Source organism: Zootoca vivipara, chromosome 3 (genome assembly GCF_963506605.1).
Source record: "Zootoca vivipara chromosome 3, rZooViv1.1, whole genome shotgun sequence".
NCBI classification, from domain to species: domain Eukaryota; kingdom Metazoa; phylum Chordata; class Lepidosauria; order Squamata; family Lacertidae; genus Zootoca; species Zootoca vivipara.
This window is the reverse complement of record NC_083278.1, coordinates 19,825,985-19,839,372: the sequence shown is the minus strand read 5'-3', so window position 1 is coordinate 19,839,372 and position 13,388 is coordinate 19,825,985. Positions and strand designations below refer to the sequence as shown.

Genomic DNA, 13,388 nt, shown 5'->3' with positions numbered 1-13,388 from the left:
AATGGAATTTTGATTGAGTTAGCATTATGAACCAATGTACCCTGTGGTTCTGCACAAGAACTCTCTAGTTTGTGGGGAAAGTTCTACACCAGTGTTTCTCAACCTTTTTTGGGCCACGGCACACTTGTTCCGTGAAAAAAATCACGAGGCACACCACCATTAAAAAAGTTTAAAAATTTAACTCTGTACCGCCCTATATTATAATTATGACTGTAAGAAACACTTGCCAAATATTGCTTTCCGGCGGGTTAGTGCTGTGTAGTGGCGGCCGCCAGGCTCGTTTGCACTGAGCTTTGGGAAAGAGGAGGAGAAATATTGCTTTCCGGCAGGTTAGCGCTGTGTATTGGCGGCCGCCAGGCACGTGACAATGCAAATCGCCCTTCTCGTCGCCGCACGTCGCGGCACACCAGCCAGCGTCTCGCGGCACACTAGTGTGCCGCGGAACAGTGGTTGAGAAACGCTGTTCTACACTGTACATATTAGTCATATTTTTATAGATGTGTGGTGCTGGCAGTCATTTGGCTGCTTATGTTGCATATGAAATTTATTACAAACTCTATTGAGATTTTCATAGAATTGGAAGGGACCACTAGAGTCATCTAGTCCAAACCCCTGCAATTCAGGAATCTTTTGCCCAACATGGGGCTCAACAGTGTCAACGGTGTGATGCAGCAGCAAAAGAAGGCTAATGCTATTCTATGCTGCTTCAACAGAAGTCTAGTGTTCTGATCAAGGGAAGTAATAGTACAGCTCAGGCCACACCTGGAGTACTGTGTCCAGTTCTGGGTACCACAATTTAAGAAGGGTATTGACATGCTGGAACATGTCCAGAGGAGAGCAACAAAGATGATTAAGGGTCTGGAAACCAAGTCAGTTGAAAGAGCTGGACATGTTTAGCCTGGAAAAGAGGAGACAGAGAGGAGATATGATAACCATCTTCAAATAGCTTAAGGGCTGTCACATGGAAGATGGAGCAAGCTTGTTTTTTTTTCTGCTCTGGGGCGTAGGACTCAAACCAATGCCTTCAAGTTACAAGAAAGGTAATTCTGACTAACCATCAAGATATTTCTGACAACAAGAGCTTGTTTGACAGCGGAACAGATTCCCACGAGAGGTGGTGGACTCTCCTTCCTTGGAGGATTTTAAGCAGATTGGATGGCCATCTGTCATGGATGCTCCAGCTGAGATTCCTGCATTGCAGGGGGTTGGACTGGATGACCCTTGGAGTCCCTTCCAACTCTACAATTCTATGAATAGGTGGGTCATTGGTCTGATCCAGAAGGGCTCTTCTTATGCTTTTAGGTAGCTAGTTTGTTTACAGCAGCAGCTAGGAACCTCAGCCTCAGGGACCAAGTGGGGATTATCCCCAGGTCATTCCCATCTCTAGGCCACACACCCCACTAGCCTTTATTGCACCTTCCTTGAGTATTCTTGCATGCCAAGAATGTGTTCTTGAACTGTGCTCATGCCTCTTGTTTGCCTGTGTGAAAAGATGTGCGTGCATGTAGAGAGCTCTGGCTTTTATGTGGCTGGAATGTGGCCTATGGTACAAAGGTAAGAGTACATGTTGCTCCACCCACTTTTGTCTCTGGCTCCACCCACCACTGGCATCCAGTCCAAACCCATACAGACCTGCATGAATTCATCAGCCAGGGTGCAGAAAAAAAGTCCTGTCCCTTTTTACATGTCTCCCAGCCATTCAGAACACCGGAGGAAAAGCCAGCTATTAAGAAGAATCAGCCAACCTCCTTTTCTAAAATGAAGTCCCGGGCAATTATGCCAAGACTGATAAAGGGAATATCCAGCAGTACCTCTGTTTCCATCAATCCTGTCCTGTTTAAATCCATTTTAACAACAATGTCGATATCCATGCAGGGTAAAATGCCTGTCTAGACTCTAGAGGCTAACAAGAGTGTTCCAGCAGAGAGAGAACATGAGGTTTTTCTAACAATCTGTTCGACTACAAGCACCTGAAGAATCGTACGAAGTTGCAGGGATTTTGTTTACTGCATCAGGAAGGGAAAAAAAATCCCAGATTCTTATCCAGTAATGTGGAAAAAATGATCTAGCACACATTTTAAGGACTCCTTTGTTTTAAAACAAAAATACAGGCTGTAATCAAACAGAACACAATACTGGCAAAAAACAGTTATAACAGCCTATGAGATCACTATACTCTGGGCCCATCAGTTTGTTTCCAGGCTGCTCAGAAAATGATTCCCCCCCTCACCATATGTTTCTCCTGCTTTAATACACAGATTCCTAATCCTGAAAGGGCCTCTGGGCACTGTTCCAATGCATACTGTTTGCTTGAGAATTTGGAATACATGTTAAAGAGGTTAATGTACTTCTTTTTTAAAAAAGAAATATACAGTAAATCAATGCTATTAAGGTAAAAAAGGTAAAGGATCTCTGGACGGTTAAATCCAGTCAAAGGCAACTATGGGGTGTGGCGCTCATCTAGCTTTCAGGCCGAGGGAAGCCAGCGTTTGTCCACAGACAGCTTTCTGGGTCCTGTGGCCAGCATGACTAAACCGCTTCTGGCGCAACGGAACACGATGACGGAAACCAGAGTGCATGGAAACATGGTTTACCTTCCCGTCGCAGCGGTACCTATTTATCTGCTTGTACTGGTGTGCTTTCAAACTGCTAGGTTGGCAGTTGATCTAGTAAGATTCCAAGTGAACCATCACCAGCATAAGGTTGCTTACCACTACCTTACACTGCTGCTACTAAGGGTTACCGAGCTCGCAGTAGTGCAAGGGACTTATGTAGCATTGCTATATTCATGTAACTGTTCTAGCATGCCCTATGCAAGGATTTGCATAGCTGAGAAATGAGCAGAATGTCATGGCTACACTTGACAGAGCCAACAATAATGTTAAAGGTAAAGGTACCCCTGACCATTAGGTCCAGTCGCGGACGACTCTGGGGTTGCGCAGGCCGAGGGAGCCGGCATTTGTCCACAGTTTTCCGGGTCATGTGGTCAGCATGACTAAACCGCTACTGGCGCACGGAGGACCATGACACCAGTAGGAGTGCCAGAGAGCACAGAAACGCCATTTCTTTTCCCACTGCAGTAGTACCTATTTATCTACCTGCACTGGCGTGCTTTCGAACTGCTAGGTTGGCAGGAGCTGAGACAGAGCAATGGGAGCTCACCCTGTCGTGGGGATTCGAACTGCCAACCTTCTGATTGGCAAGCCCAAGAGGCTCAGTGCTTTACAAAACAGTGCCACCCACGTCTCTATACAGCTACACAACACATCCATGCCAAGCACTTCCAAAACCAAAGCAGTACTGACACACACACACACACACACACACACACAAATATAAAACAAATAACTTTCTCTCACACACAGCGAACACCACAGCACAGAATTACAGCATCATTCCTCTTACTATCTGTGTCTGATTTTTCTATAGTGTAGGTTATAAAAAGACTTAGTCACCTTGTAGATATTACCTTTCAATGTGTTACTCTGACAACCCCATGTAGTGCTATTGTTTCCGGGGGCAGGGGGAGGAACACATTCAGTAGATTTAATTCACAGATATTTCATAGATAGAACGAAGGATGGTAAAGTGAGGGGGATTGCCTCTCAGGTTCATTCATTCTGGAACACTTGGGGATTAACTACTAAACCCAGGCCAAGCCTGTGTGAACCTTCTGAGAACAACTGAACTGTACATATGTGAGACAGGAAGCCAAAGTAAGGGTGTGTGTTTTTGGTTGCTTCCCCAGTTCGTCAGAGTCTTCAGCTTCCACCTATTAGCAGTTGTAATTGTTATTTTGGTCAAGCCATCTCAGGCACCAGTCCTGGGTAGCCCTATGCTACTGATATGTTTAATTGAAAATAAGTATCACATAGAGTTTAATGGGGCTTACTCTCACCTAGGTTTGTCGAGCAGGGGTGCTGAATCGGCCCAAATTACATCACAGACAATCTTCTGGGGGACCACATACTAGTGCAGGGGACCAACATGGCAAAATAGTGCAGAGCACCAGACGTGACTCTAAACTGCACGACAAGAAGCTACATTCCAGATGTAAATGTAAAGTAAGGAGGGTGAGGGGAAAGGGGGTTTAAGGTGAGAATGGGGTTGCAGAAAAAAGACTGACTGGAAGTGGGAGTGGGCCCGGCTGACCATAAAGGAAGGGCATAAAAGGGTTTGCAAAACAGAGAGGGATAGTGACTTCATAATTGGGTGGAAAGTGGAAAGGGTGCTTAGTTAAAGCAATGTGTGGAAGGAGGAAAATTGAGGTTACCATGGGGTGGTGGTTTGTGGGGAGGGGTTGCACATAAGGAGGGGAAGGCAGTAGCAGCATGGACATAGGAGTAAAGATGAAAGCAGGGTGTCAAGTGGGGCTGCAAAATAGAAAAGTAGGTTCAGAAATGTGGTTGGAAAGGTGAAAGGGGAGCTAGAGGTTGTGTTGGGTTGGAAAGGGAAGGTCTAGGGCAGGGGTCAGCAAACTTTTTCAGCAGGGGGCCGGTCCACTGTCCCTCAGACCTTGTGGGGGGCCGAACTACATGGGGGGGGGGAATGAACAAATTCCTATGCCCCACAAATAACCCAGAGATGCATTTTAAATAAAAGGACACATTCTACTCATGTAAAAACACCAGGCAGGTCCCACAAAAAAACCAGAAATGCATTTTAAATAAAAGGACACATTCTACTCATGTAACAACATGCTGATTCCCGGACCTTCCGCGGGCCGGATTTAGAAGGCAATTGGGCCGCATCCGGGCCCCGGGCCTTAGTTTGGGGACCCTGGTCTAGGGCAGCAGTTCCTAAACTTTTTTGAGTTGTGGAGCACTTTTCAGGAGATAAATTAATCACAGAGCACTATCGTTGCTCTTTGCAGAGCGTTTGGAAACTGCTGCTTTAGGGGGTTAATGTGGGGGCAATGGCAAGGGGCTGTACAGCAGACACAGCAGGGGAACAGACCCTAGTTATTGTGTGTTTCTAGAGCATAATGAGATGCAACCTGTCCTGGCATCAACGGAGCTGAAGATGGCCAGGCTATAAATTGGAACAAATAAGATCGATTGGCCACAGTGGGCATAGAATGCCAGACTGTGTGGGCCTTTAGTGTGATCCAGCAGGCCCTGTATTACATTCTTATGATATAAATAAACATACCAGTATATGATCAGGATTAGTGAGTTGTTCATTGGTTCAATTTTATTTATAATGCATTTTTAAAAAGAAAAATTGTATGCTGCACCAGAGTAAATGAAGGGGGGCAATTTCCTCCCATGCCTATTTCATTGAAGGCAATGAAGACTTACAGGTGAAGCAGGGATTCTTTCAGGTGAAACGGGGATTCTTATCTGTACAGTATTAGTTGTGAGAGCATTACTGGTGAGTTGAGCAAATTATCCCAGATTAACTAACAAGGAACAGGAGTGGAGAGTGGGTTATCCTGCAGGTGGCCATAATCTGTATAGATTTTCTCCTGGGTGTGTGTGAATTCTTTTCCTATAGACTGGAATGAAAGGAAAAAAATAGATTTCGGGGGCTTTATTTCTTGATCCAAGAACTACAACAGGCCAGCAACATTTCATTCTTGGAAAGGTGAAGAATCTCCCTCATCCATTATTTTGCAGCTCTGCCACCTTCACCACAAAACACTGATTTTTAAAAGAAGTCAGGGGTCCTCCTGTACCTTTTGTGCTGCGGCTCTCCGCTTGTGGAATGCTCTCCCCAGGGGTGCTTGCAGGGCGCCTTTGTTACCTATCTTTTAGGTGCCAGGCAAAATATTTCCTCTTCACCCAGGCCTTTGGCCAATTAAACAATTGATGGCCTTTTAAACTGCTGGGGGGGGATTTGCTTGTTACTATGGTATATGCTTTTGTGTTTTTATAGTATAAGCTGCCCTGTGATCCTTGGATGAAAGGTGGTGATGTGTCCCCTCAGCTTGGTGCCCTGTGTGGGGCAACTGCCCTAAATCTGGGGTTAGAAGATAATAATAATAATAGTAATAATAATCACTATGCAGAAGAGGGGTTTTAGGCAGCAACGAAATTGCCTCTGCCAAGCTCCCCTTTTCTGCATAACTGAGGCGCAGGAGCTCTGCCCTTTTTCGCACCTGGCCAACCCATCAAGAGACAAGGAATTTGTGGGTGTGCTTTTGTTTATTACATTTATATACCATATTTTCTTCCCAGAAGCAACAACACTGTGCGGCTGGTTAAGAGGCGTTGATCATCCCAAGGTGAACCAGTGAGGTCCATGGCTGAGTGGGGATTCCAAAAACCCTGGTCTCCCAGGTCCTAGGAAATTCTATTTTATGAAAAAAATATAAAAAGTTATTTAATTTTCAGATTTTGAAATTTACAAACGTCAAAACAATCAAAACAAGAAGAGAATTCCGTAAATTCCCACAGACTTCCCTCCTCCCCTTTTGCGGGTTAACTTTTTTCCTCCTGCACCTTCTCTATGAATCTCCAGTACAACCATAGTCCAATAAGTATCATTCCAATCCTACTCGCAATTTTAATGGTTCACAATGGTGGTTTTTTTTTTTTAAGGTAAATGATATATTTTCCCCGTTCCTTATTTAAAATGTTAGTCTCCCTGGTTTCTAATTCTTCCCGTATTTATTTATTTATTTGCTATTCCAGTATAACCCACCAGTTTAATCTGCCGTTCTTCTCTGGCGGCGACTACCTAGGTCTGACTGCTCTAACCACTATGCAGCCCTTCCTCTTCTTGGGAAAAACGGCCTAGCGACCCCAATGGAGCCCGATCGGGCGCCGCGTTCACTCAAGAGGAGGCGGCGGCTCCCTTCTGCGGAAAACAGGGCTTATCAACCGACCTGGCGGGCCAAACCTCCTTTTCGCTTACGCCTCCCGCCCCCCTCCGCAACTCCAGCGCGCCAGGCGGGGCTCAACCATAGAGACGCGAAAGGGCCCTTCCAACGTTGGCTGGAAGTTCCGGCCGCCGCGAGTCGTCACGCTCTCCGTCGATCTCTCCCGCCCCCCCTTACTTCTATGTTGCCAGGGCTAGGGAGGAGGCGGTGGAAGAAGAGGCGGCCCTATGAGCGGCGGCGGCAGACCGGCGCCCCTCAGCGGCAGCGGGCCGAGGAGGAGAAAGGGGGAGAGGGAACCAAGTAATGGCGGCCAGTTAGTGTGTGACTGAGCTAGAGGAGGAGGAGGAGCAGCAGCTCCCCGCGTCCCTTCGAGCCCTTGTTCCTCGCGCGGCGGCAGCTGAGGCGCCGCTCCCCAAAGCAGAGGCGGCGGCGGCGGCGCCAGCGACTGAGCCTCCCTCTCCGGGGCGGCTGATGAGGCGGCGGCGGGAGGGGGGCGCCATGGTGAACACCCGAAAGAGCTCCCTGCGCCTCTCCCGCAAAGCGGCGGCAGCGGCGGCGGCGGCAGTCTCCGGGCCCGGCAGCCATTTCATCTCGTCCAGGACCCGTTTGTCTAGGACCAGCGCTCGGGCAGCGGCGGCGGCGGCAGCAGCAGCGGCGGCTGCCGCGGGTCAGGATGAAGAGTCGGCCCGGGTCAGTGGGGGGAGAGGGTGCCTAGGGAGGGAGACTCGGGGCAAGTCCCGTAGCAACGGCGGTGGCGGGGGAGAAGAAGGGGCCGTTGTCGGTGTGGCTCAGCCATTAGGGTGGGGGGAGGCGGGGAGTTTGGGGGGGGGCGCTAGCTCATTGTCCCGCTCTGAGGGGTTGAAGTGCAGCGCGACCGCTCGGCGCCGCAGTACCTCGAAAGGGAACCCCCCCCCCCATAGAACCGATCCGGGCCCTGCGATGACGGGGACTTTCTCTCGGAGGGTGGCAGCACGGGAAAGAGGGTGGGGAGGCTTTTCTGTGGTGGCTCCCCATTGAGAAAGGCTCGCCTGATACCTTCATTGCATAAATTCGGGCCTGGGAGAAAGCCTTCTTTTTTCCTTATTAAACCATTGTGTCCTTTTAAACTCTCGATTTGTGGGGGCGGGGGGGGCGGCGGGAATTATCCATTTGTTGTTTGTGTTCCGGTTTAATTTCGCGTGGTTTTTCTGTTGTGAACCGCCCTGGGATCTTCGGGCAGTCTACAAATGTAATGAACAGGAATAACACCAACAAGAAGAGGAGGAGGAGGAGGGGAAGGGCCTCTGTCTGAACTTCTCCAGGGTGACTGACTGCTTGCGTGTTTTGCGTGCAAACACACTATTGTGGTTTTTGTGGGACTTCTGCTGCTCTGCATGTGTGCGGAGGGGTGTCTGGTTTGTGGGACTAAAGAAAGGCATCGAGAGTCTGGAAGGGGGGAGGGTCTTTACTTGTATGCGATTCCGAGCTGGCTGCCTTGCTTTGGTGTTGTGCCAGAGTGAGGGTGGGTGGATGGGTGGAAAGCATCGGGGCCTGTCTGGCTCTGTTGCAAGAGGTGGACGTGAGCACCGAGCCGGGAGGGAGCTTGGGTTTTTTAAAGCAGCTCTCTATGCGAGCGAGCGAACCGAGGTCATTTGAGGTAGGACGTGTTGTGTGAGCTTGCACAGCTGAAGGAGGACGCTGCTGGCTGCAGCCAAAAGCTAAGCGGGGGCAAAGTGTGGCTGCTTGGCTTGCCGAAGGCACGGCGGCTCAAGAAGTAGCTGTAGAGGCGGTTTCGGCCAAAGAAGGGGCAGTTGATAAGAGAGAGGAAACAAAAACCCCAGTGTGCTCTCTTGCTCTCTTTCCCTCTTCTGTCTCCTGTATGTAGGAGGCGCAGAGAGACTGGCAGGGTCTGCTGTGCCAGCCAGCTGTCTGGGGCACTGCGAGGCTCCCCCGCTGGCCTATGCTGGGACTGCATTTTAAAGGACAGCATGGGGAAGAAGAAAAAAGTTTAGGCTTAGAACTGCCAATTTTGTAAATTTCTTAGAAAACCTAAATGGAGTGCAGTTTTCTTTATTAAAAAACTGTTTCCTGTTTGGTGGGGGCAGGGTAGGGGAAACTGGGTAATTCTCTGACAATTTTGGATAGAGATGCAATTTTACCTCTGAGGAACGTATGGATAGCTCAGTTCGGTAGAGCATGAGACTCTTAATCTCAGGGTTGCGGGTTTGAACCCCATTTTGCGCAAAAGTTTCCTCCATTGCAGAAGGTCGGACTGGGTGAACCTTGCGGTCCCTTCCACCTCCACAATTCTATGACTCTATGATTAGTTATTTGCCTACATTGCCTGATAGTTTCTTTTTTAAAAAGGACACTCAGTAATGTGGATAGGTTCTTCAACTATTCCAGGCATGTCCAACTGGTCCATGTCCAACATGGAAAACTAATTTCAGATATATGTCTTTAAAATTGCTTGTGTACCTGTTCAGATTCTTACAACAGTTATGTACTTTCATAGTGCACCTAATATTTTCTAATTTTGGTCTCATAGAAAGAGATGCATATGACTGTGAAATGCGCCTAGTACTGCAGATATAGGTATAAGTGTTTGAAAAATGTCTTTCAGGCCAGGCAAGTGAGTCTCTTAAGTATTCTTTCAAAAACTACAAATGCTATATTTGAAATATTTGTATTGGGAACTAGACCCTGAATATTAGTCAGCTGTTTTAATGCACTTATGGAGCTTTGTGTACATGCAGGGATTTTCTTGTTCTATCCTGAGCTGTTGGGGGAATCCCCATGCTGTCTTCTTTCCATCGAAGAGGAGGGTTCTGTGGAAGTGCATCTTGGATTGCAGTCGTTTCTTGCCATTCTTCCTTATGTGTTCCTTGTTTGACAAGTGGAATGCTTCACAATATTGCCTTTTTTGTAGGCTTATTTCAATATTTTTTATAAAAAAACATTATTTGCTTAGAAACCTGATGATGATTCTGTTCAGCATTGTTTTGATTATTTCTGAAGGAATATCATGCAAATTAAGGGACCCAGGTGGCGCTATGGGTTAAACCACAGAGTCTAGGGCTTGCTGATCAGAAGGTCGGCGGTTCGAAGCCCTGAAACTGGGTGAGCTCCCGTTGCCCGGTCCCAGCTCCTGCCCACCTAGCAGTTTGAAAGCACATCAAAGTGCAAGCAGATAAATAGGGACCGCTCCGGCCGGAAGGTAAATGGCGTTTCCGTGCGCTGCTCTGGTTCGCCAGAAGCAGCTTTGTCATGCTGGCCACATGACCCGGAAGCTGTCTGCGGACAAACGCCGGCTCCCTCGGCCTATAGAGCGAGATGAGCGCCGCAACCCCAGAGTCGGACACGACTGGACCTGATGGTCAGGGGCCCCTTTACCTTTTATCATGCAAATTACATGCACTACTTATGTTCATTGCTGTTAAGTCTTATGTGCCTGAATGAATGGGAGAAAAGGTGAAGTGTGATAATTTATTAAAACCACTTAGATAATAGTTGTTCCCCCCCCCCATGAGATACCATACAGAACAAAGCTGACCTATTAAAAATTTTCCTTAGACCTTGTATAATAGTTGATTGCATACAGGCATTTTAAAACCAGATTCCAAGAAAAAAACAATACATATAATAGTGATTGTTTTATAAATAGCACCTTGCTATTTTTATTCTGCCATGACAGTATGTGAGGTCATAATCCTAAGCATACATGCTTCAAAGTCAACTCTAGTGAAATAAATGAGATTTACTTCTGTAAATACGATTGTAACTGATATGTGAGCTTGTGCAACTTCTTGCTATATGTTGTTGAAACATTTTTGTTTATTTAAAAAAGAGATCATTAGCGATTTTTGTTAAGATACCCGAGAGGTGATTTTAGTGTTGGAAAAAGTAATGTTTAGTGATTCTTGGGTGAGCATAGTTTCAGCAGCCTAGGTTACAGATCACAGCATGAGCTCTCCCCCCCCCCCAAATGGTATTGTTATTTTATATTTGGTAGTATGTACAGGAAATAAAGTGGAGTATTGTTCAGATTGATTTTTCAGATCATAAAAATTGTATGATTCGGTGTTTGTGTGTTTTTTCAAAAAAAAATTAAGCATTTCGGTTGATTTGAAACTGTAAACTAAGAGGTTTGAAATGGTTTTTAAATTAATATTCTTTAATGTTATTATTCTTGCTTTCTTATTTACAAAGCTAGATTTATGATCCTTTGGGATGAAGATATCAGAGATTCCTACATTGCAGGGGGTTAGACTAGATGACCCTCTGAGTTCCTTTAAACTCTACAATTCTATGATTCCATGAGAACAAATGCTGCTATAAGGTGTGACCTTAATAGTTCTTTGTAAATTACCGTTGCTGTTTGAAGAAGGCCCTTCCTTAGTACAAGAGGGGGAAAGTTTCCATTCTTGTGATGGGGAGGGGGGAGATTTATGTAAGATTTACCCAACTTAATTGAGCAAGAACACATTACTGAGAAATGCTGCCTGAGTTGTTATATGTGTTTGTTGCTGGAAGCAGCACTTTCAGCATGTCTTGATTTAGAAGTATAGTACCCTCATGTATTTAATTGCAGTTGAGGCATAGAAATGTTCCAGCTGAAGTCTATACCCGTCTTCCATGTTTTATCAAAATTGAAATATTTTTGGAAACAAATCTCACGTAAAGGCTGAGAAATATATCTAGTATGATAGGTTTTATTTCATATTTAAAATTTATGTTGAATTCCCTGTTGAATTCATCTAGTCCAGGTAATGGATATTGTGTACGCTTCAGTGACCCTCATGGATCATCTGTTTGAATCATCATAACAAAGTTCTTCAGAACAGCCTGTCAGAAGATGCTTGTGCACCCTATTCTTAAAAAATCCCCAAGAATGAAATTGCATCACTTACTAGTCAGATTGTTGCAGTTCATTTCTAAAAGTCATTGGGGTTTACTGTGTAATTCTAATCCATTGTAAGTTCTGTCCTTAATTATTAGGAGAAACAATGGTTTTAGCTTTTCATTCTGAAATACATTTGATTTAAAAATTGTTGTTACGCCCCTTGCCCCAGTACTCTGTAGTCTGAACAAACTTGCTACTTTGAGTCATTTAGGACATGAGATGATTTTAAAGCTTTTATCATTCTTGTAGCTTTCTTCTGGGCTGTGTCAATATTACAGATCAGGGGCAGCTAACATTTTTGGGAGGAGAGAGAGAGAGATGAAGTCATTCAATACACACAATGCTGTGTTCTGCCCAGTATTACCTTGAAGAATATAACATTTAATGTTAGTGCTTAAGACACGTCACATAGATTGTGCAACATCCTTACCAAAGCAAGTCGAAGCTAGTCAGCTGTAATTTAAATTGAGCCCAATAGTTTTACAACCAGCCTTTGCCAAAATACTGTATTTTGTAGTTGTCTCCCAAGAATAAAAAAGGATGACTGTTGACAAAGGACTGGTTAAGCTGTCTTGAAACAGTCACCAGAACTAAACTAGAAATATATCTGGAAATTATTGTAGCTTGTGATAATATTTTTTTTAAGCTTTGTGTTTAGATATACTTGTTTTTAATTACACTGAGCAATAAGCTGGTTGCTAAGTGTCTTCAGGCAATGATGCAACAGTTTCTCTGCCTTGTCTGCTTTAGCTAGTTCAGCTCTCCCATACCACTCAAAAAACAGGTTTCAAACCAGTTGTGTAGCTTCATTTTCTACTCAGTATATTTAATAAAAGATTGGCGTGCGTCACTGGTATACTTCATTCATAGTGCAGGCACACCTTTGGGTTGTTCACACAGCATGTACAAATATGGCTGTGGTCTGGTAGCTTACTGTTTAATATTTTAAATTATATAGTGAGTTAATTTTTTTCTAAATTAATTAATTCTGCTGTCTGTGTTCAGTATATTTAGTTTACAGCTCCATGCAGACTTGATAGCTAAGGAGCAGTCAAAGCATTTTTTGTAGTAGTGTTCAAACTATATTCTGTGGAATTCGGAGGTTGTCAAGAAGATCACTAACAGTGCTTTTCTATTTTTTTAAAAAACATAGCATGTCAGCATTTTGGAAAGTCTTGAGTGTATTCTAGGGCACTTCCTTGGTTCTTTTTGGTTAAAGGTCTTTCTGGTGCCCAGCAAAAACTGAAAAGTACTGTATGTCTGGCATGGTTTTCACAGGAGAGGGATCCACAAGGAAAGAAGACCCTGAGGTTAGGAAACTTGAATTTTGTTGGCTTTGCAGGGAAATGATGACTTTGAATTTCAGTGGGATTTGAGAACTTCAAAGTACAAGTCCTTAATTTGTTTATTGTTGTAATTCATTGAAACCTTGAAAAAGGTTTTAAATTCCCAGTTGCCAGTAACTATTCTTCAGAAGCCAAAAAAAAGCCATTTCAATGATAATGAGAAAGGGTGTAAAATATTCTGCAAAAGTGATTTTCTTTGTTAGCTTGCAAATTATATTATTTATTAATTAAAGGTTTTAGAGTATTTATGACCTCTAGATGTATCATGTGCCGTTTTGGGATATATTGTAGTTTGATCAAAGGAAATGTTGGCTCTCCTCTTCTCTCTAATATAAAT

At 44.9% G+C, this 13,388-nt stretch overlaps 1 protein-coding gene across 5 annotated transcripts in view; it reads left to right on the top strand.

Annotated features, from left to right (window-relative positions):
* The first annotated feature begins 7,029 nt into the window (after positions 1-7,029).
* The window catches only part of ATAD2B (ATPase family AAA domain containing 2B), a 61,221-nt gene continuing 54,862 nt past the window's right edge, over positions 7,030-13,388 (top strand). For 2 of the 5 annotated variants that reach the window (XM_060272441.1, XM_060272440.1), the window contains exon 1: positions 7,030-7,513. In XM_060272441.1, the coding sequence (XP_060128424.1) occupies positions 7,295-7,513 (219 nt within the window). In that variant the 5' untranslated portion in view covers positions 7,030-7,294. Of the gene's footprint in view, positions 7,514-7,651; positions 13,016-13,388 lie in introns of those variants that run through there. The other 3 variants (XM_035109985.2, XM_035109984.2, XM_060272442.1) reach the window with 2 other exon arrangements.